At 39.9% G+C, this 24,172-nt stretch overlaps 1 protein-coding gene across 3 annotated transcripts; it reads left to right on the top strand.

The window, feature by feature from the left end:
* The first annotated feature begins 403 nt into the window (after positions 1-403).
* On the top strand, positions 404-19,484 carry LOC140467353 (interferon regulatory factor 6-like). Of its 3 annotated transcripts, XM_072563657.1 has the most exons (10): positions 404-665; positions 1,598-1,657; positions 3,479-3,655; positions 4,338-4,542; positions 5,768-5,844; positions 6,832-6,865; positions 9,392-9,526; positions 13,154-13,546; positions 15,615-15,733; positions 18,119-19,484. In XM_072563657.1, exons 3-10 carry the CDS (start codon positions 3,482-3,484, stop codon positions 18,344-18,346), a joined length of 1,365 nt encoding a protein of 454 aa, XP_072419758.1. In that variant the 5' UTR covers positions 404-665; positions 1,598-1,657; positions 3,479-3,481; the 3' UTR covers positions 18,347-19,484. The 3 variants fall into 3 exon arrangements, with proteins under 3 accessions (XP_072419758.1, XP_072419759.1, XP_072419760.1); XM_072563658.1 differs by lacking the exon at positions 404-665 and having other exon boundaries at positions 1,440-1,657; XM_072563659.1 differs by lacking the exons at positions 404-665; positions 1,598-1,657 and adding an exon at positions 1,723-1,811.
* Positions 19,485-24,172: the final 4,688 nt, after the last annotated feature.

The raw sequence follows: 24,172 nt of genomic DNA, 5'->3' as shown, positions 1-24,172 counted from the left end.
CAACATCACTAAAACAGATTATCTCATTGTTGCTTGCTGTACTTTCACTGGGGAAATTGGATGCTATAATTTCTACTTTGCAACAGTTCAAATGTATTTAACTGCCTGTAAAAAAACACTTCGAGGCGTTGGATGTTGCATATACGCATTAACTGCGGTGTGAACACAAATTCTCCGCTAGTCCTCGAACTGGATGAGCAACGTTGGAATGGTTTGTAAATTCTGGGCTCCCAATGAAAGCCATTGCGGATCTCGAAACATAAAGTCTGTCCAGATACTGCCAGACCTGCCGAGTTTCTGTTTTTGTATCAGATTTCCGCAAGCACTTTAAAACTTCTACGGGAAAAAAAAAATTGCAGGGAGTTAAATTACAACATCTCCGCAATCCTGCAAAATTCCGGCCTGACATCCCTGAAACTTTTTGATCGAGTGACGCCGTGTGATTCACTTGTTCACGCAACCGAGCTGTGTCTCGGCGAAACTGGGCAAATCGAATGGCGGGGTAAAAGCAACGGAGGAAGACAGACTCATGTGATTCCGCTGAGTCACCGTGCACACCTGATATTGAACCGAAACCGAAGAGGATCGACATTGAAAAAAAAACTCTAACCAGGAGGGAGCTGGCTGATCATTACTGCTGACCCGCGTGCGCTACAGTTTCCTAAGTACGTTTGTCTTATTTTGGGGTTTTTTTTTCGTGCTGTTGTTTGAACGTTTTGGGTGGACGCTTTTTTTTCCTCTCGTTCTTTTCCCGATGCCTTGACTTTATTCCCTAATCGGAGTTAGGTGTCTCGCTGCCTGTGTCTAGTCGGTGCAGCGAGTTAACTGCACTGTTCCCCGCATGTGTACACCCCATCGTTCCTCGCTTTAAATCCTCCGCTAATTGAATTGACCTTTTTGTTTTGCCATTTGCCCTATGTTTATGACGCTTACATGGAATGAATCGCTAATAATTTAATTCGGCAATAGATAGGAGCGGTTTTTTGTTTCGGAAAGAATTAGCGCCTTTTTTTTGGGGGGGGGGGTGTTTGATAATGTACCTTTTTGTATTTTCCTTCACAAAATCAGCAAACTTTTAATTGAACGAAATGTAAGTGATTTGCTCCGAAGTTGTACATAAAGATACGTGGGAGTATTTAGTCTAACTGTTTTTATTTTCAAAAATCACTCGAGTACAAAAAAAATCTTCTCCCTTCCCCATAGTATTGAACTTGGACGTTATTTCCAGGTGATTGCAGTTTAGTTAAACTCTTCTCATTTTTTTTGGAAGAACTTGCTTTTCGGCTTTCTTACAAGCTGCCGAGTGCTCACTGGTTGTTTATGTCTGACTGCAGAGTTAATGGGTTGGTTTTGTTTTCTGTGTCACAGTGAGTGAGGTGCTGGAACCTGCCTATCCAGGGCGCGGTGTTAGCATTTGACGTCGATTCGACAACAGAAACTTTCAGAGGAAGTTAGTGGGGAGGGGAAGATTGTTGGTTAAAAATCGACACCAGTTTCGACTGACCAATTGCTTTGATTTGAGCGAATGAGGAAGTGGTAAAGGATATAGGCTGACACTGACGAAATTCTAATTCAGTGCCTGGATCCATTATTGCAGGAGACCTTTCTCTGTAAAGGAGAGCATTTCCGGGATCACAAGCTGGATATCGATGAGAAGGTAAGGGAGGAGGGGGGAAGGACGTGAACCGCTGACCTCCAGTTTGTTTTCACTTCACTAGTGTTACCTTCCCCTGTACCTCAGAATGAGAGCACAATCCTAACTGTGGCCAAGGGCTGAAGGAAAGATTTCCCAATCTGGGTTCGAACCTCAGGTGGGTGGAAGGTGTATCCCTCTGGGGTTTGGGTTACTTCCGCCTAATGCACCGAGGATCCAATTTCCTCGATATGTAACTCTTAATCTTTTTATTCTGCAAAATGTTTTCTACATGGATTAATTGTGCCTACAGGGTTTATGGAGAAAGGTCTCGTTATTTCACCGTGATTCACTCGAATTGGCTTTGACCTTAATGCGAATCCAGAGTCAAGGCCTCGCCCACCAGAGGTGTTTTTGGTCTACGTTTCATGTGAAGTATAAATGATGGTGATCCCAATTTCTGAAATGTTCATAGAATCCCTGATTAAAATTAACTGATAAATATTCTTTCCCTTAAACGCTTGAATTTTTAACAATTGTCGTGGTTATGAGACATGACTATTATTGTCCCAGTGTAGAGTTGGACAATAAGATGTCCTGTGGAACTTATTGCAGCTATTAAACCTCATCCTGGAATGCAATCTCTAGCCACATTTACAATGAAGGCTTTACTTTGATGCAGAGTAGTTTAGGGCTGCCTGACTGTCACCTTCTTTCACGTGGTGTGAATGTGTATTGGAAGACATGGAGTAAAACAAGTCTTTTGCATTTTGGAAAATTTTCTGCTGTGTTTGTTTGAGCCTGTCTCTATGTTTAAGTGCACTTACACATCAAGTACTTAGAAACTCATTGAACATACTGCACAAAAACAGGCCATTCCACCTGCCCCCACCGCAGCAAGTCATTGCTGTTGTTAATACTCCACATGGATGTTATCCCCTGCCTCATCTCATCAGTGCATTTTCTGCTTCTTGAATACACTTATCTGCTTTCTTTATTGAGAAGATCCGATCCATTTGCTCCGTTTCTTGAGTATCCCATTTTAATCACTTTCGAGTAACTGTTTTTCCTTAGTTGCTGACTGTATTTATTAGTAATTGGCTTGTCTATGTGGTCCTCATTTTAGATTCTTCTACAAATGGAAACAACACCTCAACATTTTTGAAAACAAAAAATGGCTTTTTTCTCTGCATTTTTCTCTATCAATCGTATTCTGAATTTTAAAGATTTTTGTCTGCTTTTAAGACTTCCCGATTGATCTAAACAGTGTAAACATATCATCAGAATACTGATTCTTAGCACAATCATCTTAGTACACAATTACCTTATTTTTGACAAAATCTGACCTATGCAGCACACAGAATAACATATGCAATATGTATTCAAGTGTAAGTGAATTACATTGAGAAAGTGTTATTTCATGTATTCAATTGTAAATTTTAGAACAAATAGTGTAAAATACACATAATAGGGTAACAAGTTGTACAATCGAAATGCTTTATTTAAAAACATTTTTTGGGGTTCTTGTTGCGCAATAGTAGTATGCCTACTTCTGGGCCAGAAAGTCTGGGTTCAAGTTCCACCTGCCCTGATGGTTTTTCACAAAGGGCCTGAGCCGACTGATTTTTAAAAATATGTTATAAATCTATTTTTCACTTGTCTGATCAACCCAGTAAAGTTGATCAGCACTGCACTTAATAGCTAAGTATCAATCAAGTTTTATCACCTCCGTTGAGGTTAAAGCAGATTTGTATTTTCAAATCGGTGTTGTTGAAATTACTCTATAGATCACAGTTTGTAAAATGCTTATTTTGCATCCTCAGTAACAGAGAAATTTTGTTTCAGATCATGGCAATTCATCCACGCAGGGTACGATTGAAACCGTGGTTGGTGGCCCAAGTGGATAGTGGTCTTTTCCCAGGTTTAGTTTGGCTCCATCGGGAAAACAAACGTTTTCAAATTCCTTGGAAACATGCAACTCGTCACAGTCCACCTCAAGAGGAAGAAAACACTATTTTTAAGGTGAATCCAAAGTTACAATTTCTTTTATTTTTACTGGCATTATGATAGCAATGTGAGGAAGTCTTCTGAACAGATTTGCCATAGCTGAGTAACTTCAAATGAACTGCCTGATTCACTTGTAGCCACTTTATGCTGCACCAAGTTCTGAATTCTGAATGGAATTTTTCACTTTAATTTTATGGTAATTTGGTAAAATGGTAATTTTCTCTTTAAAGTTTAAAATATGTTGGGTACTAATAAAATAGAAAGTTGAAGTTTTTTTATTAAACAGAGACTAAGGTTAGACTCGGGTTGTCTATGGGAAGTCTTATTTAGTTGATCAATACATGAATCAAGAATGGTTTAGTGAATACTGACTAGTAATGTGATCATTCTTTTTTTAACTTGAAGTCAATAGGAAATCAGTGTCCTTATGGGGCAGTTATACATACACCCTTGTTTACGCCAATGCTGTACCTATTTCTAATTTTGCAGACACTGCTCTGGACTAGTAGAGTGCTTTCTAGTTTTGGGCGAAGAGTCCCTTTATAAAACCCTGATTGGCATTTTAAGGATGAGAGGAGTTGAAATGTATCTTTGTGAGGTCTGGAGTAGTAGCTGTTGAAGGAGCAAGGACTGATTTGGTTTAAGTCTACAAGGTAGAATAATTTAAAGTATTAATTCCAATGTGCTTCATCTACAGGCATGGGCAGTGGAAACTGGGAAGTATCAAGAAGGGATTGATGAACCAGATCCAGCCAAGTGGAAAGCACAGCTTCGTTGTGCACTTAACAAAAGTCGGGAATTTAACCTAATTTACGATGGAACCAAGGAGGTTCCGATGAATCCTCTTAAAATCTACGAAGTGTGTGATATCCCACAGAGCAGTGGTACACACAGCAATCCAGGTAGAACATTTTGTTTGGTTGTAGTAGATTGCACTGTCTTTTTCACCTGCTAAACCAGTTGTCATTTTGCAAGATTACTCAAGTCATTAGCTAGCTTTCAATGTTAAAAAAGAAATGCAATAACTTTAATATTGAGACCTGTAGCAAGTAGTTGATTATACCTCTAGGTTTCAAGGGGTCAAATTACATTCTAATGCAATAGTGAAATGAAATAGTTGTCATAGATACAGAGACTAAATATTCAACAGACCCATCATCTTGTATTTATAGAGTGCCTTATTAAATGTCTCAAGGTTTCACAGAAGCATTATTAGAGAAAATTTGACACGGAGTCACATGCAAATTTAAGCTGACCGAAACTGAAGTTCAAGAGGTTGAAAGGAACAATTTTTATAGGAGGAGGGAGAGAGACAACAAGTTTCAGGGATAGAATTCCTGAGCTTCGAGCTGATTCAGTGAAGGCATGCCCACTAATGGAGTGTTGAAAGGTTCTGTGTGAGCTGTATTTATGGAGGCTGGCCAGAACCATATTGGATTGACATGCAGCTATTCAGTTCATCAAGCTTATTCCACCATTCAAACTGATCATGGCTAATTGTCTACCTCTAATCTCGCATAGTCAAGCCTAGACAAAACAAATGCATGAATGAGTGATTCAACAGCAATTGTTTTTTTGCCACCTGCCTTAAGACAATGTTGCAGAGGTAAATGTAGGCAGATCTTGTGATTGAGAGGGTCAATGGTCAGAAGCTCACCTTTGACCAATAGATGGTCAGGGCTTCAAACAGTGTTGTTCAGCCACAGTCAGTGGCCAGGAAGGGGTCTGGCTGTGGTAGGACCAAAGATACATACTGGATGTCAGACCAGTACCACTCTGAACCCGAAGCCCTGGTATGTTGAGAGAGGTAGTAGTGAGTGTGCTTGTGAAAAGTAACTGAAGAACCAAAATAAGTTTAGGGTTAATGTAAACACCAGAATTTTTTTATTTTTGTTTTTATTTTAATTAGCCTTCAAATGAAATCTATCTAACAATAGAGTTCAACATATCAATGCATGAGGTTGTTCCTAGAACCAAAGTTCACTGCTCTAATTTGCTTTCACTTTAATCAGTGTAGGAAAGAGGTGATTTTATATTTTTGATCTCTCAAGACTGTTGATTTTGTAATTAAGTTGAAACACCCAACGTGTCAGATTTCCAATATAATAACTAGTGTGTATTTCACAGGATCGGTACCATGGGAGGAAAATCTAGATTTGGACGACGAGGATGATGAGTTGAGCACTTCTCAGCCTCAGGTTAAAGTAAGTGGAAAATGTTTGAAACAGGAATTTTAAATGAGTTAAGACGACTATCAAACATTTTAGTCTGGCAGTCTTGACACCCTGATGATTTTGTGGCTGAGGCCACCAGGTTGTAGATCAAAGTCATACGATATGTGCCCAGCTCAATTCTTGGTACAAATCAAGTTAATCAGCCTCGGTCAGTGCAGATTTAAGGGCATTACAATTTATATTAGTGGTTGTAGGTTGGAGAGTGTGGTAGGGAGTTGCTGGTGTGGACTCTTATTCCCAATTACTGCATAAGAATCTCATCTAGTAAGTATGTGAAAGAACATTGGCTGTGTAAAATTTGGGGCTTGACAATAATGTTCTAGTAACATTTATTATCAAGTATCTTGTCCTATGTGAAAATGACCATTGTCTACAAAGGACAGATGGGATATGTTTTTAATCCCTCAAGCCAGAGGGTGATAAATAATGAATAGAAGACAAAAGTTTCAGGTAACAAAATCTGAACTGGAAATTGTAGTCTTCAAATAGCTATTGTACACTAGCTGCTTTCTATTGCTCTGCTGGTTGTGCTGAATGCAAACGGATGTTGTACCTGTTCTTGTTGTGCCAGGAAAATTTGATAGTAATCCAATGTAGTCTTATTCTGTGGTGATCAACAGATCAGCACGTATGATAAAATAATGAATGTAGTCAAGCTGCATTCAAGTTATAGAATGATTGAGCAAAAGGCCATTCACCCTAAGTTTCTACTCCTCTTTGATAGAACTAATGCACTAATCCCAATCCCTATCCCTTTTCACATTGATCTATCCTTTTTGACAAGGTCGTGAAAGCATTTTTAAGCCAGTGCGCTTCGTTTTGGGTGAACAAGGTCAGTGTTGATTCTAAATTTTCAGCAGTAGAAGGCCCCCTGTTTCAGGAAATGTTGATCAGTTGGTCGCTGATTGCATATTAAATAAGAAACTACTGATTAATTTCTTTTCTTTAAAAATATAGATGCAAGAAAGCTTTCCATTTTCCAGTTCGAATGGTAAGTGAGAATGATGGTGGTCAGTGTGAATTTAATTTGTAATCAAAGCTTTTATTTTTAACTCTTTTAAGATTTTGGCAAAAATAGTTAAATCCTTTGGCTGGCTAAATGCCTTTCAATAAGAATGAGATTCCTGGAAATAGGAAGCCTATGCTTGTTCAAAAGATTCTCTTTTGGAAGTTGTTTTTCATTTTTGACGTTGTTATTGAATCATAACACAGAAATAATCCTGTTTCTACAATTTTCTCTTTTCCTGATCACCCAATAATATACATTCTGTACTACCTAATGCTTTTGGGAAATAACTTGTGTTATACAGTGCTTTACATAACCTCAGTAAGTCTTGCAGTACTGTTCTGAGAAGTTAGAGGTAAAACTGTGAGCTGCTGCTGGGAAACTGGATTTTTTCCTCCTGCCCATCCTCAGTCCCAAGGGGAATGTGAGAACTGCAGATGCTGGAGATCAGAGTCGAGAGTGTAGTGCTGCTGGAAAAGCATAGCAGGCCAGGCAGCATCCAAGGAACAGGAGAATCGACATTTCGGGCATAAGCTGTTCATCATTCCTGATAAAGAGCTTATGCCCGAAACTTCGATTCACCTGTTCTTTGGATGCTGTCTGGCCTGTTGTGCTTTTCCAGAACTACACTCTCTCACCAGCCCCTCGTGCTATATCCAATTCATTCTTGACATCATACAATATTTTGGCCTCAACGGCTTTCTGTGGTGGCAAATTCCAGAGGCTCATCACTTTTTCTAAGTAAGGAAATTTCTCTTCATTCCATGTCCTTAGATTGTTGGCCCTTGGTTCTGTAATCCCCCAACATCAGGAACACCCTTCCTGCATCTGCCTTCACTAGTTCTTTAGAAATTTATGTTTGAGATTCCCCCTTCATTCTGCTAAACCCCAGTGAATATAATCTTAATCTGCCCAACCTCTCCGCATATGTCTGTCGCACCATGCTGGGAATTATTCCCAGGAATTCATGCACTTTGTCAGATAAGGAGATCTAAGTGCACGCAGTTGTCCAGATTTGGTCTCCCCAAGGCTCTCTATAATTATAGAAAGACATCCTTAATCTCATTCCTGAATCCTGTTGCCATGAAGGTTGATGTGCCATTGCCTTCTCTACCTCCTAATGCACCTGCATGCTTACCTTCAGTGACTGGCGTACAATGCACCTAGATCTCATTGGATACTCCCCGTCTCGATTTGTAGCCAGTTAGAAAATCTGTCTTTTTGCTTTTGCTCCGAAAGTGGGAAACCTCACCTTTATCCACGTTACACTGCCTCTGCCATGCATTTACCCACTCAGCTTGTTCAAATCATGCTGAAGCATCTCAGTATACTCCTCGCAGGTCAAATTTCAATCATTCTTGCATCATCTGCAGACTTGAAAATATTAACTTTAGTTACCTTAGCTAAACCAAAAATATATGTTGTGCAATGCCAGAGTCCTAGCACTGATCCTTGCAGTACCTGACAAGCCACGTTCTCATTTGGGGAGGATGGGAAAAAGGCCTATTTATTCTCATCCTAGTTTCTTGTCTGCAAACCAGTTTTTTAGATTAGATTAGATTAGATTAGATTACTTAGTGTGGAAACAGGCCCTTCGGCCCAACAAGTCCACACCGCCCCGCCGAAGCGTAACCCACCCATACCCCTACATCTACATCTACCCCTTACCTAACACTACGGGCAATTTAGCATGGCCAATTCACCTGACCTGCACATCTTTGTGACTGTGGGAGGAAACCGGAGCACCCGGAGGAAACCCACGCAGACACGGGGAGAACGTGCAAACTCCACACAGTTAGTCGCCTGAAGCGGGAAATGAACCCGGGTCTCCGGCGCTGTGAGGCAGCAGTGCTAACCACTGTGCCACCGTGCCGCCCATCTCGATATACTACCCCCTGATCCCATCTGCTTTTAATTTTGCATGCTAATCTGTTTTGTGGGATGTTGTCAAAAGCTTTCTGAATCTTGGTAAAAATAAAATGGCGACTTTTTTTTCCAGATCTAGCTGAAACTGGGAATTTAAGTTGATAATCTAATTAAGAATCCAATATTCTGCACTGTATTACTCTAGCTTAATTTTAAAGAAATAATTGCTTTATAAAGTACAGTTTAGTGAACTTTTAATCCAATTTTAATCCAAATTTACTTGCTACGTTAATGTGATGGTTATAATCAGGATCTGGATATGATTGCATTATAATCCGAAGTCTGATCGTGCTGTCTACCTTGATTCTCCTGGGCTGGCAAGCCAAGCAGGTGGAATATAGTTGTTGAAAAAGACAGCTACCTATGCTTCCCCAGGGCAGATAGGTTGAGCAGAACCCCCTTTCTGATATCATCGGGGGGGGGGGGGGGTGTTATTCAATACTGTTATCTAAATTACACAATTAAAGAAAACTGTGGGGTGATCTGACAAATCAGAACACATACCATTTCATATTTTGAAGTTGATTGTTTTATTAGTCTGTAATGATGATGGTGACTCTCAATTGTGTAACTTGAACCTTGCAGCCTCTCCGATAGCCGCAGCAAATGTGACTAGCTGCTCTCCAAATGAGTGGATAAAGACTGAGCCAGAACAGGTTGATCCACACTTACCGGCTGAGATAATCAGCACTCCAGAAACCTGGATCAGCTCCCTGCCTAGTAAGCAAAAAACTATTTGTGCTCCAAAGCCAAATCCAGATCTACCTTGTTGCCCTTTGGAAACATATTTTTTTTTCTCCCCCTGCCTTCCACTAAACTTTTAATACTGACCTTCCTTGCAGTTGATATTTGTTTTTGGTCATTATTCCTTAAATTTGGCTGTTTAAATATTTTACTCTATATCCACTTAATGACATTTCAAATGTCTCAATTAACTGGGTGTGCAACTAATAACTTAAAATGGCAATATTGAAATAAGTAACACTTTTGTTGTCTATGAATTTCCATTCAGCAATCCAATAGAGAGCCTATTAACTTGGTTAAGTTGATGATATTACAGTTGAATGAATGTTATCCTGGATATTTTTAAGGTAGATAAGTCTCTGGGTCCTGATAGGGTCTATCCCAGAATATTGAAGGAGGCAAGAGAACAAATTGCTGGAGCATTGCCAGACATGATTGTATCCTATTTGGCCACAGATATCGTCCCAGAAGAGTAGAGAATAGGAAAATGTTCTCCCATTGTTGAAGGGTAACAGGGATAATCCAGGAAATTTACAGATCTGTGTGCCTTTATGTCAGTGGTAGGGAAATTATTGGAAAAGATTCTCTGGCAAAATCTGAGTGTGTTTCGAAGCAAATAGACTAATGACGGAGTTTTGAGAAGGTTTTGTAGCTCAGGTTGAGGTTCTGGATGCAGGTTTGCTCACTGAGCCGCAAGTTTCATTTTCAGATGTTTTGTCACCATGCTAGATAACCTCTTCAGTGAGCCTCCGGATGAAGCATTGCTGATGACCTCTGCTTTCTATTTATGTTTGGGTTGGTGATATCAATTGCTGTGGTGATGTCATTTCCTGTTCATTTTCTCAGGGGTGGTAAATGGGGTCCAAGTAAATGTGTTTGTTGATAGAGTTCCAGTTGGAATGCCATGCTTCTAGGAATTTTTGTACATCTGTTTGGCATGTGCTAGGATAGATATGTTGTCCCAGTCGAAGTGGTGTCCTCCCTTATCTGTATGTAAGGATACTAGTGAGAGAGGGTCGTGTCATTTTGTGGCTAGTTGATGTTCACGTATCCTGGTGGCTAGTTTTCTGTTTGTCCAATGTAGTGTTCGTTACAGTTCTTGCACAGTATTTTGTAAATTACATTAGTTTTCCTTGTTTTCTCTATGGTTTTTTTTAAGTTCATTAGTTGTTGTTTTAATGTGTTGGTGGGTTTGTGGGCTACTGTGATGCCAAGGGGTCTGAGTAGTCTGGCAGTCATTTCTGAGATGTCTTTGATGTAGGGGAGAGTGGCTAGGGTTTCTGGACGTGTTTTGCCTGCTTGGTTTGGGTTTGTTCCTGAGAAGTCGACGGACTGTGTTCATAGGGTCCCACAAGAAAAGACATCACCAACCCAAAGAAACCCAAACAGTGGGTGGCACAGTGGTTAGCACTGCTGCCTCACAGCGCCAGAGACCCGGGTTCAATTCCTGCCTCAGGCGACTGACTGTGTGGAGTCTGCACATTCTCTCCGTGTTTGCATGGGTTTTCTCCGGGTGCTCCGGTTTCCTCCCACAGTCCAAAAATGTGCAGGTTAGGTGAATTGGCCATGCTAAATTGCCCATGGTGTTAGGTGTAGGAGTAAATGGATCTGGGTGGGTTACGCTTCGGTGGGTCGGTGTGGACTTGTTGGGCCGAAGGGCTTGTTTCCACACTAAGTAATCTAATCTAATGTAAATAGAAAGCCGGAATCATCAGCAGTGCTTCGTCCAGAGGCTCACTGAAGATGTTGCCTAGCATGGTGATGACACATTTAAAAATGAACTTTCCCGCTCAGTGAGCATACCTACATCCAGGACTTATTAGCGATTTATTGGCATGGTTTTGGGCGGGGCAGGTCATGCCATGCAAATTTGATTTTTTTTGAGGAAATTATGAAGATGATTGAGAGAAAAATGGTTGAAGTTGTCTACATGGCCTTCAGTAAATCCTTTGACAAGGTCCCTTATGCCAGACTGCTAACATGGTATCGGGGTGAGCTGGCAAAGTAAACACAGAACTGGCTTAGTCATGGGAGACAAAGCGTAGTGCTGGAAGGATGCTTTTCGGAATGGAGGGTTGTGACTAGTGATGTTCCACTGGAGTCTGAGCTGGGACCCCTATTTGTGGTCTTCGTAAATAGTTTGGAGGAAAAGTTAGTTGGTCTAAGTTGGCAGACAATGCAAACGTTAGTAGAGTTGCAGATAGTGAAAAGAATTGTCAGATGATACAAAGGATCTAGATCAGTTGGAGGCATGGTCAGAAAAATGGCAGATGTAGTTTAATCTGGACAAATGTGAGGTGATACATTTTGGAAGGTCACATACAGGTGGAGCTATATACTGTGAATGTCAGAACCTATTGATATGCAGAGGGATCTGGGTGTTCATGTCCATAGCTCACTGATGGTGGAGCACAGATAAGGTAGCAAAAAGGACCTATGGCATGCTTGCCTTTGTTGGAAAGGGCATTGAGTAAAAGGATAGACAAGTTATGCTGCAGCTTTATAAAGCTTTAGTTAGACCACACCTGGAATATTGCATGTAGTTCTGGTCACCACAGTTCCAGAAGGATGTGGATGCTTTGGAGAGGGTACAGAAAAGGTTTAACAGGATTAGATTAGATTAGATTACTTACAGTGTGGAATCAGGCCCTTCGGCCCAACAAGTCCACACCGACCCGCCGAAGCGTATACCACCCAGACCCATACTCCTACATTTACCCTTTCATCTAACACTACGTGCAATTTAGCATGGCCAATTCACCTAACCTGCACATTTTTTTGGATTGTGGAAGTAAACTGGAGCACCCAGAGGAAACCCACGCAGATACGGGGAGAATGTGCAAACTCCACACACAGTCACCTGAGGCGGGAATTGAATCCGGATCTCTGGTGCTGTGAGGCAGCAGTACTACCCACTGTGCTACCGGGCCGCCCCCATACCAGGATGTTGCCTGGTATGGGGGATTTTAGCTGGGAAGAAAGGTTGGATAGACTGACTTTGTTTTCATAAGAATGCAGAAGGTTGAGGGGTGACCTGATAGAGGTTTATAAGATTGTGAATGCATGGATAGAGTTGAAAGTATGAAAATTCTTTCCCAGGTGGAGGGGTCAGTTACGAGGGGATACAGGTTCAAGGTGCAGGGTTGGGGGGAGAGGAGTTTGAGATGTGCAAGGCAAAGTTTTGCACACAAAGGATATTGAGTGCTTGAAATACGCTGCCAGAGGTGGTATTGGAAGCAGATGCATTAGCAGCATTCAGGAAGCCCCTAGGTGAATACATGAATCAGAAGAGAATAGAGGGATATGAATCCTTTAAGTGAAGACACTTTTAGTATGGAAGGGAAAAATGTGTTTGGTATAGGTTTGGAGAGCTGAAGGATCTGGTTTTGTGGTGTATTGTTCTTTGTTCTATCAAAGCATGCTCTACTTGTATATTGCTTTGTGATATTTAAAATAGTTAACTTTCATGTTGTTTAATTATGAATATTTAACTTAATTGTGGATGGGAATCTGATCATCCTTTTAGCCTATTTAAGACAACTCTCTCTCGATATTTTTTTATGAATTGATTTGATTCATTTTCTCCCCTGTCATTCTGTATAGTGACAGACTTGGAGATCCAGTTCCAGTACAGAGGGAAAGAATTAGGACCTGCCTTAAATGTCAGCAATCCACAGGGATGCCGTCTCTTTTATGGTGATCTGGGTCCAATGCCAAACCAAGAGGAGTTATTTGGTCCAGTTTCCCTTGAACAAGTGAAGTTTCCTGGAACAGACCATATCTCAAATGAAAAGCAACGTCTTTTCACAAATCGCCTGTTAGATGCGATGGACCGAGGACTCATCCTAGAAGTGAGTGGTCATGCCATCTATGCCATCCGGCTGTGCCAGTGTAAGGTGTATTGGTCAGGACCCTGTGCAAATGGAAATAATACCCCACATGTCATAGAACGGCAGAAGAAAGTCAAGCTGTTTTGTTTAGAAACATTCTTGAGTGGTGAGTCCTCGACTACTTTTTAAATGTAAACTAATGAATCGATATGAACAAACAAAAACAGAAGTTTTTGGCAAAGCTCAGCAGGTCTGACAGCATCTGTGAAGAGAAGTCAAAGTTAATCTTTTGGGTCCATTGACCCTTCCTCAGAACCCTGTTTTGAAATTATTATTGCTCTTCACAGATGCTGCCAGACCTGTTGTGTTTTTCTAGCAACTTCTGCTTTTGTTTGACTTACAGCAGTTGTAGTTCTTTCAGTTTTTATTTTGATTGGAATGAATTTGCTTTTATTTCTGGAATTCTTTTGTTATAACTTTTTCGTTCCACTCTTTTCCCCACCCCTCCTAAACTTGTTCATCCCCAGTCTCTCTTTTCAGATGTGAAATGGTTCAATATATAGTTGTTTCTGGACGAGAACTTTTCTTGCTTCTCCAGCAGTCAAAAGAAGCTGTAAGATTGGCAAGTGTTGGTATCCAAAGGGATCTGGGTGTCCTTGGTTATGAGTAACTGCAAGCTAAACAATTAGGCAAATTTGGGGAGCAGGAGTAAAAGTGTCTTGCTGCAATTGTATGGAGCCTTGGTGGGACCACACCTGGAGTATCCTCTCTAAGAATCTTTTGTATTAATTGGACCATTAGGAAAGATTTGTATGGTTTTGGTCTCCTTGTCTAAACAAGGATGTTCTTCTCATAGGGAAGAGTGCAACAAAGGTTCACCTAGATGGATTCCTGGAATGGAGATACCCATAAAATTATAAGACATTTGGCCCATTAAATTTGCTTTGCCTTTCAAAGAGATGATGGTTGATCTAATAATCCTCAGCTCCACTTTCCTGTCTTATCCCCATGAACCTTACTGATTTTAAAATCTCTCTGCCTTGAATATACTTAACGACAGCCCTCTATGGTAAAGAATTCCACTGATTCAATACCTTCTGAAAGAATAAATTTCTGTCTTGAAAGAGCAACTTCTTACATTGAAATCAAGGGAAAACAATCCCTTTGCAACTACCTTGTCAGGCTCCTAAGGATTTTGTGTATTAATTCTCACCGTGGGCGGCACAGTGGCACAGTGGTTAGCACTGCTGCCTCACAGCGCCGGAGACCCGGGTTCGATTCCCACCTCAGGCGACTGACTGTGTGGAGTTTGCACGTTCTCCCCGTGTCTGCGTGGGTTTCCTCCGGGTGCTCCGGTTTCCTCCCACAGTCCAAAGATGTGCAGGTCAGGTGAATTGGCCATGCTAAATTGCCCGTAGTGTTAGATAAGGGGTAGATGTAGATGTAAGGGTATGGGTGGGTTACGCTTTGGCGGGGCGGTGTGGACTTGTTGGGCCGAAGGGCCTGTTTCCACACTGTAAGTAATCTAATCTAATCTAATCTAATTGGTCTGAGGAAAGATTGTATACAAGTTGAGTCCCCTTGTTTAGACAAGGATGTACTTCTCGTCCAGGGTGTATAGACCGTACTCTGTACTTGCCATAGCCTGTAGCTGTGTTCTTTGGAGTTTTGACGATCGAGAAGTGATCATTTTGAAATGAACAAAATTACAGGGCTCGACCAGGCAGGACTGAGGTTTTCCTCTGGCTGAGATGGAGGGGGGTATTCTCCAGAAACTGGGCACAGCTTCAGCTTAAGGGACTGACCATTTCGGACCATGATGAGGATGAATTCTTCATCTGAAGGTGTGAATTGTCTGAATAATCTGTCGCAGAGGACTATGAAACTTGAGTCGTTGAGAAGGTTCAGGAGAGATTTTGAAATACTGAAGACATTGAGCATAATTGGATAATACAGGAAAATAGTGTTGTGGTAGAAGATCAGCCATGATCTAGTTGAATGGGAGAGCAGGTTTGAAGGGCTGATTGGCCTACTTCTCCTGTTTTCTGTGTGCTTATTAAGGTAGAAACGAAGGTGAGAATGAGGATCAAATATTGGGGCCAACACTGAACTTGTGTCACTGTTTTTGTAACTTCATTATTAAGCAATAATAAAATTGCAGGTTATAAATTCTGAACTGAAGCATTTTGTTTCTACACAAAGTCTGCTCACCATTTTTAAATTTTGGATTGTAGATCTGATTGACCTTCAAAGAGGACAAAGTAATAAAGTACCACCTTTTGAGATTTACCTGTGCTTTGGGGAAGAGTGGCCAGATGGCAAGCCTAAGGAAAGGAAACTAATCATGGTGCAGGTAACACCTTTCCTGGGTTTTGTGTCTATATAAACTATTACTCATGTTAGTAAATTACATACTCACTTACAGTACAGAATTTTGCAATGAGATTGTATATCATGCCATTCTGGTAACAAAGTTATCTAGTTAATCCATTGTCCATTTATAGGTGCATAAGATGCTATTGAGCATGTAGCCAAATTCTACTTAGACATGACTTGTGAACATTTTATTAATAATCTCACTACTCTGTTCCTTAGTTCTCAAATTTGGAATTAATAAAATTTTTGCATCTTTACAGTCCAAAATCGACAATTCTTCAAAGCTCAAGTTTATAAAATCCTGAGGGATATAGATAGGTTTAATGGCAGGTGTTGCTTTCTTGGGATGGGGGATTTCAAGAATAGAGGGCACATTTTGAAGATGAGAGAAGAGAGATTTAAAATAGACTTGAGGGAAAAATCTTTTTACATGGAAGATGGTTCATGTATGGAATGAACTTCCTGAGGAAGTGATGGATGTGTATACAATTACAATGTCTAAAACACATTTGGATAAGTACTTGAATGGAAAAGATTTGGAGGGATATGGGCCAGGAGCAGGCAGGCGGGACTAGGTAGTTTGGGATTATGTTCAGCATGGACCGTTATTAGGACCAAAGGGTCTGTTTCTGTGCTACGTGACTCTATGAACTTAGTCGTTATCTTCCTATTTGCCTGATGCTTTTTAATATCTTAAATGTTAAATTGTGCCTTTAGAATTAAAATTTAAAGTCATAAGTAGGTTTGAGTTCAGGATGTTTCATTACATTTTAATATCTATGTAGTCAATTTTAGAAGTCCATAAACTCTGAAACAATCTTTTAACCCAGGGGTATTTATTTCCTTATTGAAGTACATTTAAAAAAAAAATTGCTAACAGCCTGATTGTACTATAACCTCACATTGGGAATTGCAGTGTATTATTGATGTGGGAAAATACCTCATTTATTCATTTTAATTGGTTCCATCTATTCTGTTACCACTAAACTTTCCAAAACCAACTTGATTTTAGTAGGGTGCCAATCGCTTACTCAGTTGACAGTAATTATTGATTTTTCTTTTGTTCTAGAATGTGGACAATAACATAAGATCAGATTAATTGCCTATTCCTAATTATCTTGAGATTGTTTTTAGGTCATTTTGATGTGTAGCAATCCTAGGTAATGTTCATTGATCGTGTGTTCTGGGATATTGACCAAACAACATGCACATGCCAACTTTGGCTAGTGGGTGACATTGTCTCAACAACATTGCTTCTCTTAGTTGCAGGAGTTGGAAGAATTCCCAGCTCAATCTGCCCATGTTTCAAGAGGACTTCATTCTGTCAGACAGGTTGTCTGATGTGGACTGCAGTTGGGCTGCTGCCCTGGGGGAAAGTTTGGAGGCAGTCATGGGCTGTTGTTTGCTGAGGTGGGCTATTTGAAAAGGCCCTCCCTTAGTGCTATGGCGTCTCATCCAAATTCTAAATTTTAGAAAAGGCAAAGCATTTAGCCTTCACCTTCTAACTATTCACCAACATCCCCTTTCCATCACCTTCCCCTTTCCCTGCTACCTCTTGTCCCTCCCATCTACCATCCATAATTACATGCCAAGCTAGAATTTCCATGTCCATGCAACCACTATGCACAGTATAGAACTAATCAACCCTAGAGTGACAACTGTGTGTTTCTTTCTAAAAAAAACATTGCAAACATCCTTACCAGAAAAAAAACACTTTTTCTGCAGACCAAAAAAAAATCAATCACCAGATTCTCTCTAAGACTCAATGGAGGTTTCTACTGCTTGTAGTTTATACTTTCTATCTTGTATAAATAAACCTTGTGCAATTGGCAGTAGAGCTCAGTATTTAATTGACATTCTAATTCTATCTCACTGGACCTAGCTGTTTCAATGGTCTGTTGGATGTCAGAGCTTGCATTTATGCCTCATTGTGTGTTAAGGAATCTTTGAAAAAGCTGGATGTCTTCCCTGAAAATTGTGGCAGACTAGGACATGCTTATTCCGACTGTAGCATTCGCAAGGTCAGAAGAGCATGCTGCAGGCTTGCAAACTGAACCAATCCACACATCTTCACTAAACCATTAGAAATTGGTAATACTAGAGACAGAGCACGGAATTCCAGAATTTAGGTCCTAGCTATGATTTTCACACCACCTTGAAGTCCCCCTGATTGCACGAATATCTGGGATAACCTCGTCAGTAGTAGAAATTTTAGGGAGAGAAGTATGGACTTGTCGTTGTAATAGTAAACCAAGGAAGTACAGGAATTTAACACTTGATGCAACTATAGTCATCTTTAGCAAGTAATAAATGTTTTCTACTATCCCCTTCTAACTTATTATTTTTGCCTTGATTTTTTCAGGTTGTGCCTGTTGTTGCACGGATGATTTATGAGATGTTCACTGGTGAATTCACACGTTCTTTTGACAGTGGCAGTATCAGGCTGCAGATCTCGACCCCAGACATTAAAGATAATATTGTGACTCACCTGAAGCAACTCTACCATCTGTTGCAAACAAACCAAGGACATGAGCCATGGCAAATTCAGCCTCCAAACCTGCACATGGCACAACCCCTGCCAACCCAGTAACATACACTTTCATCCTCTCCAGCAGAATTGTTAATTTTGATGGAAATGCCACAGTGAATGTAAAATATTAATTGCAATTTAATATATATTATATATACATATGTCTAATAAGCCTGCCCTATTTAGTGCTGGTACGATTAAGAACAGAAGTGTAATTGTAACTGATTAAATTGTTTATTTTAAAGAAATTGACCTCCATAAATTCTCTGTTATGGTTTTGTTCCCTGTATGCCTAATCTTAAAGCCGATAGTCGCAAGATGAAAAATGTGGAATTTCCCAAGCTCTGAGATGTTTGTAGAAATTTAATCACAATGCTGAATCGATTTCCCATTCTTATGAACAGACATTGAGATTGTAAAAGGTGCTACAATGTCTTAAAGTGCCTCTTGAGGTGTAATTACTGTTGTAATTTTAAAGTCTTGGTGCATCCATTGTTGAACAGTGACCATTAAGGTACTGAAATGACCATCAAAGGTGTTTTGTTTAGTGATAGATTCCGAACGTAAGCTTATTTCACTTTAGAGAGATGCCCAATGTTTCCAAACATAGTCCTGTGTTTCAGTCATGTATTTTTGTGAGCTAACAGTAGAACTCGCTAGCCCTTGCTAACCATTTGCTGGCATCAAAAAGTTTTTAAAACAATAATGATATCACATAGTTTCCATATTTTTTAATGTCTATTTAATCTGGCTGATCTGGTACCACAGAAATTTAGAAGATTTAAAATCTGTTCAACTCACTGATTCATGTTTGTTTGGGTTCTGTATTATAACAACTTTCTTCATAGAATCCATACCAGAATTTAAAAATGGATTCTGTGTAAATGACTAATTCTTTGAGGTAAATACTCCTGATTTAACTTATGTTGACTTTTATGCAAAAACAATCAATGCATTACTTTGCAAATGACACTAAACTGGAGTTTAGAATGGGTGGTGGTAGATAGTTAAAGTTGGCATGAAGCATAACTTATTATTTCAGCTGCAGATAATTTTATTGTTGATCAAATTTTTATGCAAGTCAATCCAAATAATATTGAGATTTTAATTTGCATAAGGTCTATGGTGCCATTTAATTGTTGTATATTTGCAGAACTGCGTCCTGAGCTGCATTAAACTGCAATTCAATTTTCTATGATACATGTTCTACTGTGACTCGTTAAATATAATTTAAGTTATTTGGAAGCATTGATTTAATTTGGTCTTATTTGCATTTTGTTTCATCAGAAGTGGGAGGGGAGGGGGAGGAGTTCAACACTTGTTAACTTTTTTTAAAACGACTTTACAGAAAAATGAAGTTTCGGTTAGACCACAGGAACAATGGCTTTGAAATGTTCATTAAGTTATTAGAGTAACTGCTGGCAAAGTTAATGAAGGAGTAGCAACAATCGTTTAGGCACTTCCAATTTGTTTTCTAAAATCCTGACTTATATGCTATTAAGATTTCCTTGTTTGTTTTATGTCAGTTGCATATTGTGAATTTTTTTCTCTCCCAGCAATCAAAGCACTGTTCTGTCCATTCCCTAATTCTTCTGTGAAGGTGATAGTGAATAACCCTTTTTTTAAATGGCCGCAGCCATCTACTGTCAGTACGTCCACAACCCTGTACGGATGGGAGTTTCAGAATTTTGACCCAATCACAAATGAGAAATGTCAATTATAGTTCCAAGTAAGGACAGTATGATGTAAACCTGCAAATGGAGGTTTGCCACCTTCCTGGTTTCACTTTTCCAAGTTGTTTCAAATATTTCTGACGTGGGTGTTGCATATTATTCAAACTAAATATGCAGGTCATAAACTATTATTTATATTTTTCTTTTTAATTTGATGTTTATGAATAATGTTGAGTAGCGGTCAATTTTTCTTCAGTGCATAAATGGAGCAATGACTGCTTGCGATCATTTCAAGATGTGGAACTGAAGTGTTTCATTTTGTGAAATGTTGCTTTGTCTAGAAGTAGTTAGTAGATGTTAAAACATGTGATTCTTTTAGCATAATTTGTATTTATTTAAGTACATTTCAGTCATGTTCCTTGTCAGAATGAATAGTCTAATTTGGAAAAAAAAAACATGTGGGAGTAGTATCCTGTTGAGGCCTGAACAATGGACAGAATTGAGTGATAAGTCTGGTGAAGATTATTTGCTGTTGGAAGCAACTCATTGCATATTTGAACCAAGTGTTGAGATGAGATTCTTGCTGGGTAGTGATGTGTTGCCTGTGATGGGGGTTACTAGTGTGAATGACTTCCATGTAGCTTTCTTTCCTGGCATCCTGTGTGAGTGAAGAATTTTTGTCATGGAAATCAGAATTGAGTACCTGATGACTTCAACTCTCTGCTGAAGGAATTGGGAATATGGGATGGTGTTTTTACAGGGGGCAGGGTGGGAGGAGGTGTAGTCTAGGTAACTGTGGGAGTTGGTTGGTTTATAATAAATGTCCGTGTTGACTCGGTCGCCAGAGATAGAAATGGAAAGGTCTAGGAAGGGGAGGGAGGAGGCTGAGGCGGTCCAGATGAATTTGAGGTCGGGGTGGAAGGTGTTGGTAAAGTGGATGAACTGTTCAACCTCCTCGTTGAACAGTTCATCCACTTTACCAACACCTTCCACCCCGACCTCAAATTCACCTGGACCGTCTCAGACCCCTCCCTCCCCTTCCGAGACCTTTCCATTTCTATCTCTGGCGACCGAGTCAACACGGACATTTATTATAAACCGACTGACTCCACTGCACGAGGCAGCGCCGATACAGTTATCGATTGTAGCGGAGGAAAAGGTGGGGGTGATGCCAGTGTAGCTGCGGATCAAATATAAAACCACCCTTTCTAACCAAAACAACCCTTCCAAAGCTATTACTGCATTTTTGCATCTTATTCAGGCCTTGCTACATCTCACTACGTATAGTGTACAGCACACCACCCCATCCATCACATCTCCACGAAGCATTATACTTTTTTTACAGATATTTTTATTGAAAGAAAAGATTTTATAAAATTGCAAAAACTACAACAATAAACCAACAAAAAAAATATAAAAAGACTAAAGAACAAAACACAACTATACTTGTGCAAGATAAGCAAATCAATAGAAGTAAATAAACAGCACAACAAAATATTACCTCCTGAAGTCCGAGAACATTGAGTAATATGAGTTTATTTGAAATTCTTCCTTTGTAGACATCAAGTTCGCTAAAGTGGAGCGCAATAGCTACACAAAAACCTTAGTTAAGATGGCAGATAATTCTACCTCTAGATAGCCCAAAAAGGGCTGCTATATCCTATAAACATTTTTCCATTTACTGGTGTATCATATTTGTAACCAAGTCCAAAGAAATATGTGTTATGATCAGCGTATGCCAACCCAACAGACTGAGACTTTCAGAGACTCAACACGTTAGAATATGTTTCCTTGCACAAAAAGTGAGAACATATTAAAAAGTTTTTTGCCCATGAATATCCAGAGAACTTCTATTGAGTAGGTCCAGGAAAAGAGAGATAGGGATTGAATTTAAGAGGGACCCTAAGACCCTTCCTATAACTCCTGCTACAGCACTCCGATCTGTATGGAGCCTGCAGCAAAACCACAGACAATGAGTGAGTACTTATACTTTATTTTGCACTTAGGACATAATGAAGATACTCCTATCTTAAATTTAGAGAGACAATCTCAAATGGGTCCTATGCAGAATCTTTAGCTGCATAGCATAGGTCCTATTACAGATTGAAATCTTCCTCGCCTTTTCACAAATACCCTTCTGTGGCTTCATAGAGATCTCTCCCAGACCCCTCAATGACGTTCAACATCTTCTGAAAAGGCACTCCCTAACATGTGATAAAGAGTGCTAACAGAGAGAGTACTTTTAGCACGAAGCACCCTCTTCTCTGTAACAGATCTGTAGGAAGCGGTCAAAAGCATGGTCCCTTTTTGAATAAAATCCCTGACCTGAAATAAACAAAAAAGGTCTTTGCTAACTAAACCATATTTATGGGTTATTTGGTCAAAAGACATCATGATTTCACTTTTAAATAAATCACCCAAATAGGAGATTCGCCTAGCTGCCCAAAGCTTAAATCCAGGGTACATTATCCCTGGCTGAAAGCCAGGCTTGCTAGCTATGGGCATAAGAAGGGACATTTTGGATGTATTACCCTCACTCTGCTGCACTGCCCTCCATGTCTTAACAGTATTAATAATCATCAGATTACAGCAATAATCTGTAACTTTCAACATTTATCTAAGAACAACAGGGTAATGAAGGGAAATTCTGCATGTCTAACATCGGCCCCAACAACATATTTATAAATTCTTTGTAAACTCGGTAGGAAGACCATCAGGGCTAGCCACCTTCCCACTCTGCATCTGCTTCACAGCCTTCTGTGCCTCTTGTTCTGTTAAAGGGGCATTAAGAAAAGACACCTGTTTGGAAGTAACACCTAGAAGATCCAGGTTTTTTTTAACAAAACTCCATCTTAGCTCATCCATCCTCACAACATCTGGACTGGTATGGTTCAAAATAAAATTTCCGAAATGCATCTTTGGTCTTTTTAGAATCTCAAGTGACCATTCCAGTCCCCTTCCTAATTGAGGTGATGGGTTGGGGGGCATTCTTACTCCTGGCAGGATATGCTAGATGCCTGCCGGGCTTGTCACCTTGTTCAAACAGTCTTTTTTTCGCAAAAGAAAGTTCCTTCCTTGCTGTCTGAGTGAGCATGGAGTTCAGGGTGGACCGAAGAGCTGTAACCTGCTGCAGCTTTGTCACCAACGGTTTATCAAAGTTCACCTTGGCTGTCTTTAGCTGCCTCTGAAGCTGGCCTTGCTCCCCCTTCTGTCCTTTCTAACTGGCAGAGTAAGAAGTAATTATTCCCCCTGACACAAGCCTTAGCAATATCCAAACTGGTGTCTAAAAATACCTTAAATTCATTGAAGAAATATTCAATGAACTTACTGCCCTTTAGTATAAAGGGATCCATTCGTCCAGGCCGAGAGCCTACAACACTGCCCTGAATCTAAATATAATGCAGTGTGTTCAGAAATAGTGATATTTCCAATTCTACAGGACGTTACCGAATCTAAGGATAATGCAGGGTTTAGGAAAAAAATCAATCCTAGTATGACATTTGTCCGGATTAGAAAAGAACGTAAAGTCCCCATCTGTAGGGTGGAGATGCCTCCTGACATTCACCAATCACAGTTTAGCATATAAGTCCGCTAGTTGCTTAGATTGTAACAAAAGTGTTGAGTGGCCTCTAGGCATTTTATCCTCTGTGGGATCCATGAAGCAATTAAAATTTTCCCCTATCTGCTGCAGAGGGAGAGCCATCAATTTGGAGAATGCTTCTATCAAATATTTAAGGGGGTCCGCTAGGGGGCAATAAACATTCAAAAGACAACACTCTTGTCCATGTATTGAGGCTTTAAGAATGACAAACCACCCATATTCATCTTGAATCTGATATAGTAGCTTAATGAAAGATTCTTCCTAATAAGTAGGGTCACTCCCCTGCTCTTAGTATTAAAGAAGGAGAAGTACACCCGATCAAACCCATTCTGCTGCAGTTTCAGATGTTCCTTATCATTAAGATGAGTTTCCTGAAAAAGAACAATGTCCACCTTTTCCTTTCTAAGGCTGTTTCCTCTTAACCTGTTTCCTCTTAACTGGCGAATGGCTCCCTCTGATATTCCAGGTACACCATCTGAAGACACAATTAGCCATGACTCTCTATAACATCATTTTGAGCTTAAACCAAAAAAAAACTCATGGAACTTAAAAAATACATAAACTAAAACTACTACAACTGACATGCTAATAACTAACATACACAAACCAACA

The sequence above is a fragment of the Chiloscyllium punctatum genome, chromosome 45 (genome assembly GCF_047496795.1).
Source record: "Chiloscyllium punctatum isolate Juve2018m chromosome 45, sChiPun1.3, whole genome shotgun sequence".
NCBI lineage: Eukaryota > Metazoa > Chordata > Chondrichthyes > Orectolobiformes > Hemiscylliidae > Chiloscyllium > Chiloscyllium punctatum.
The sequence above is the reverse complement of the archived record's forward strand: the minus strand, read 5'-3'. Positions and strand labels throughout refer to the sequence as shown.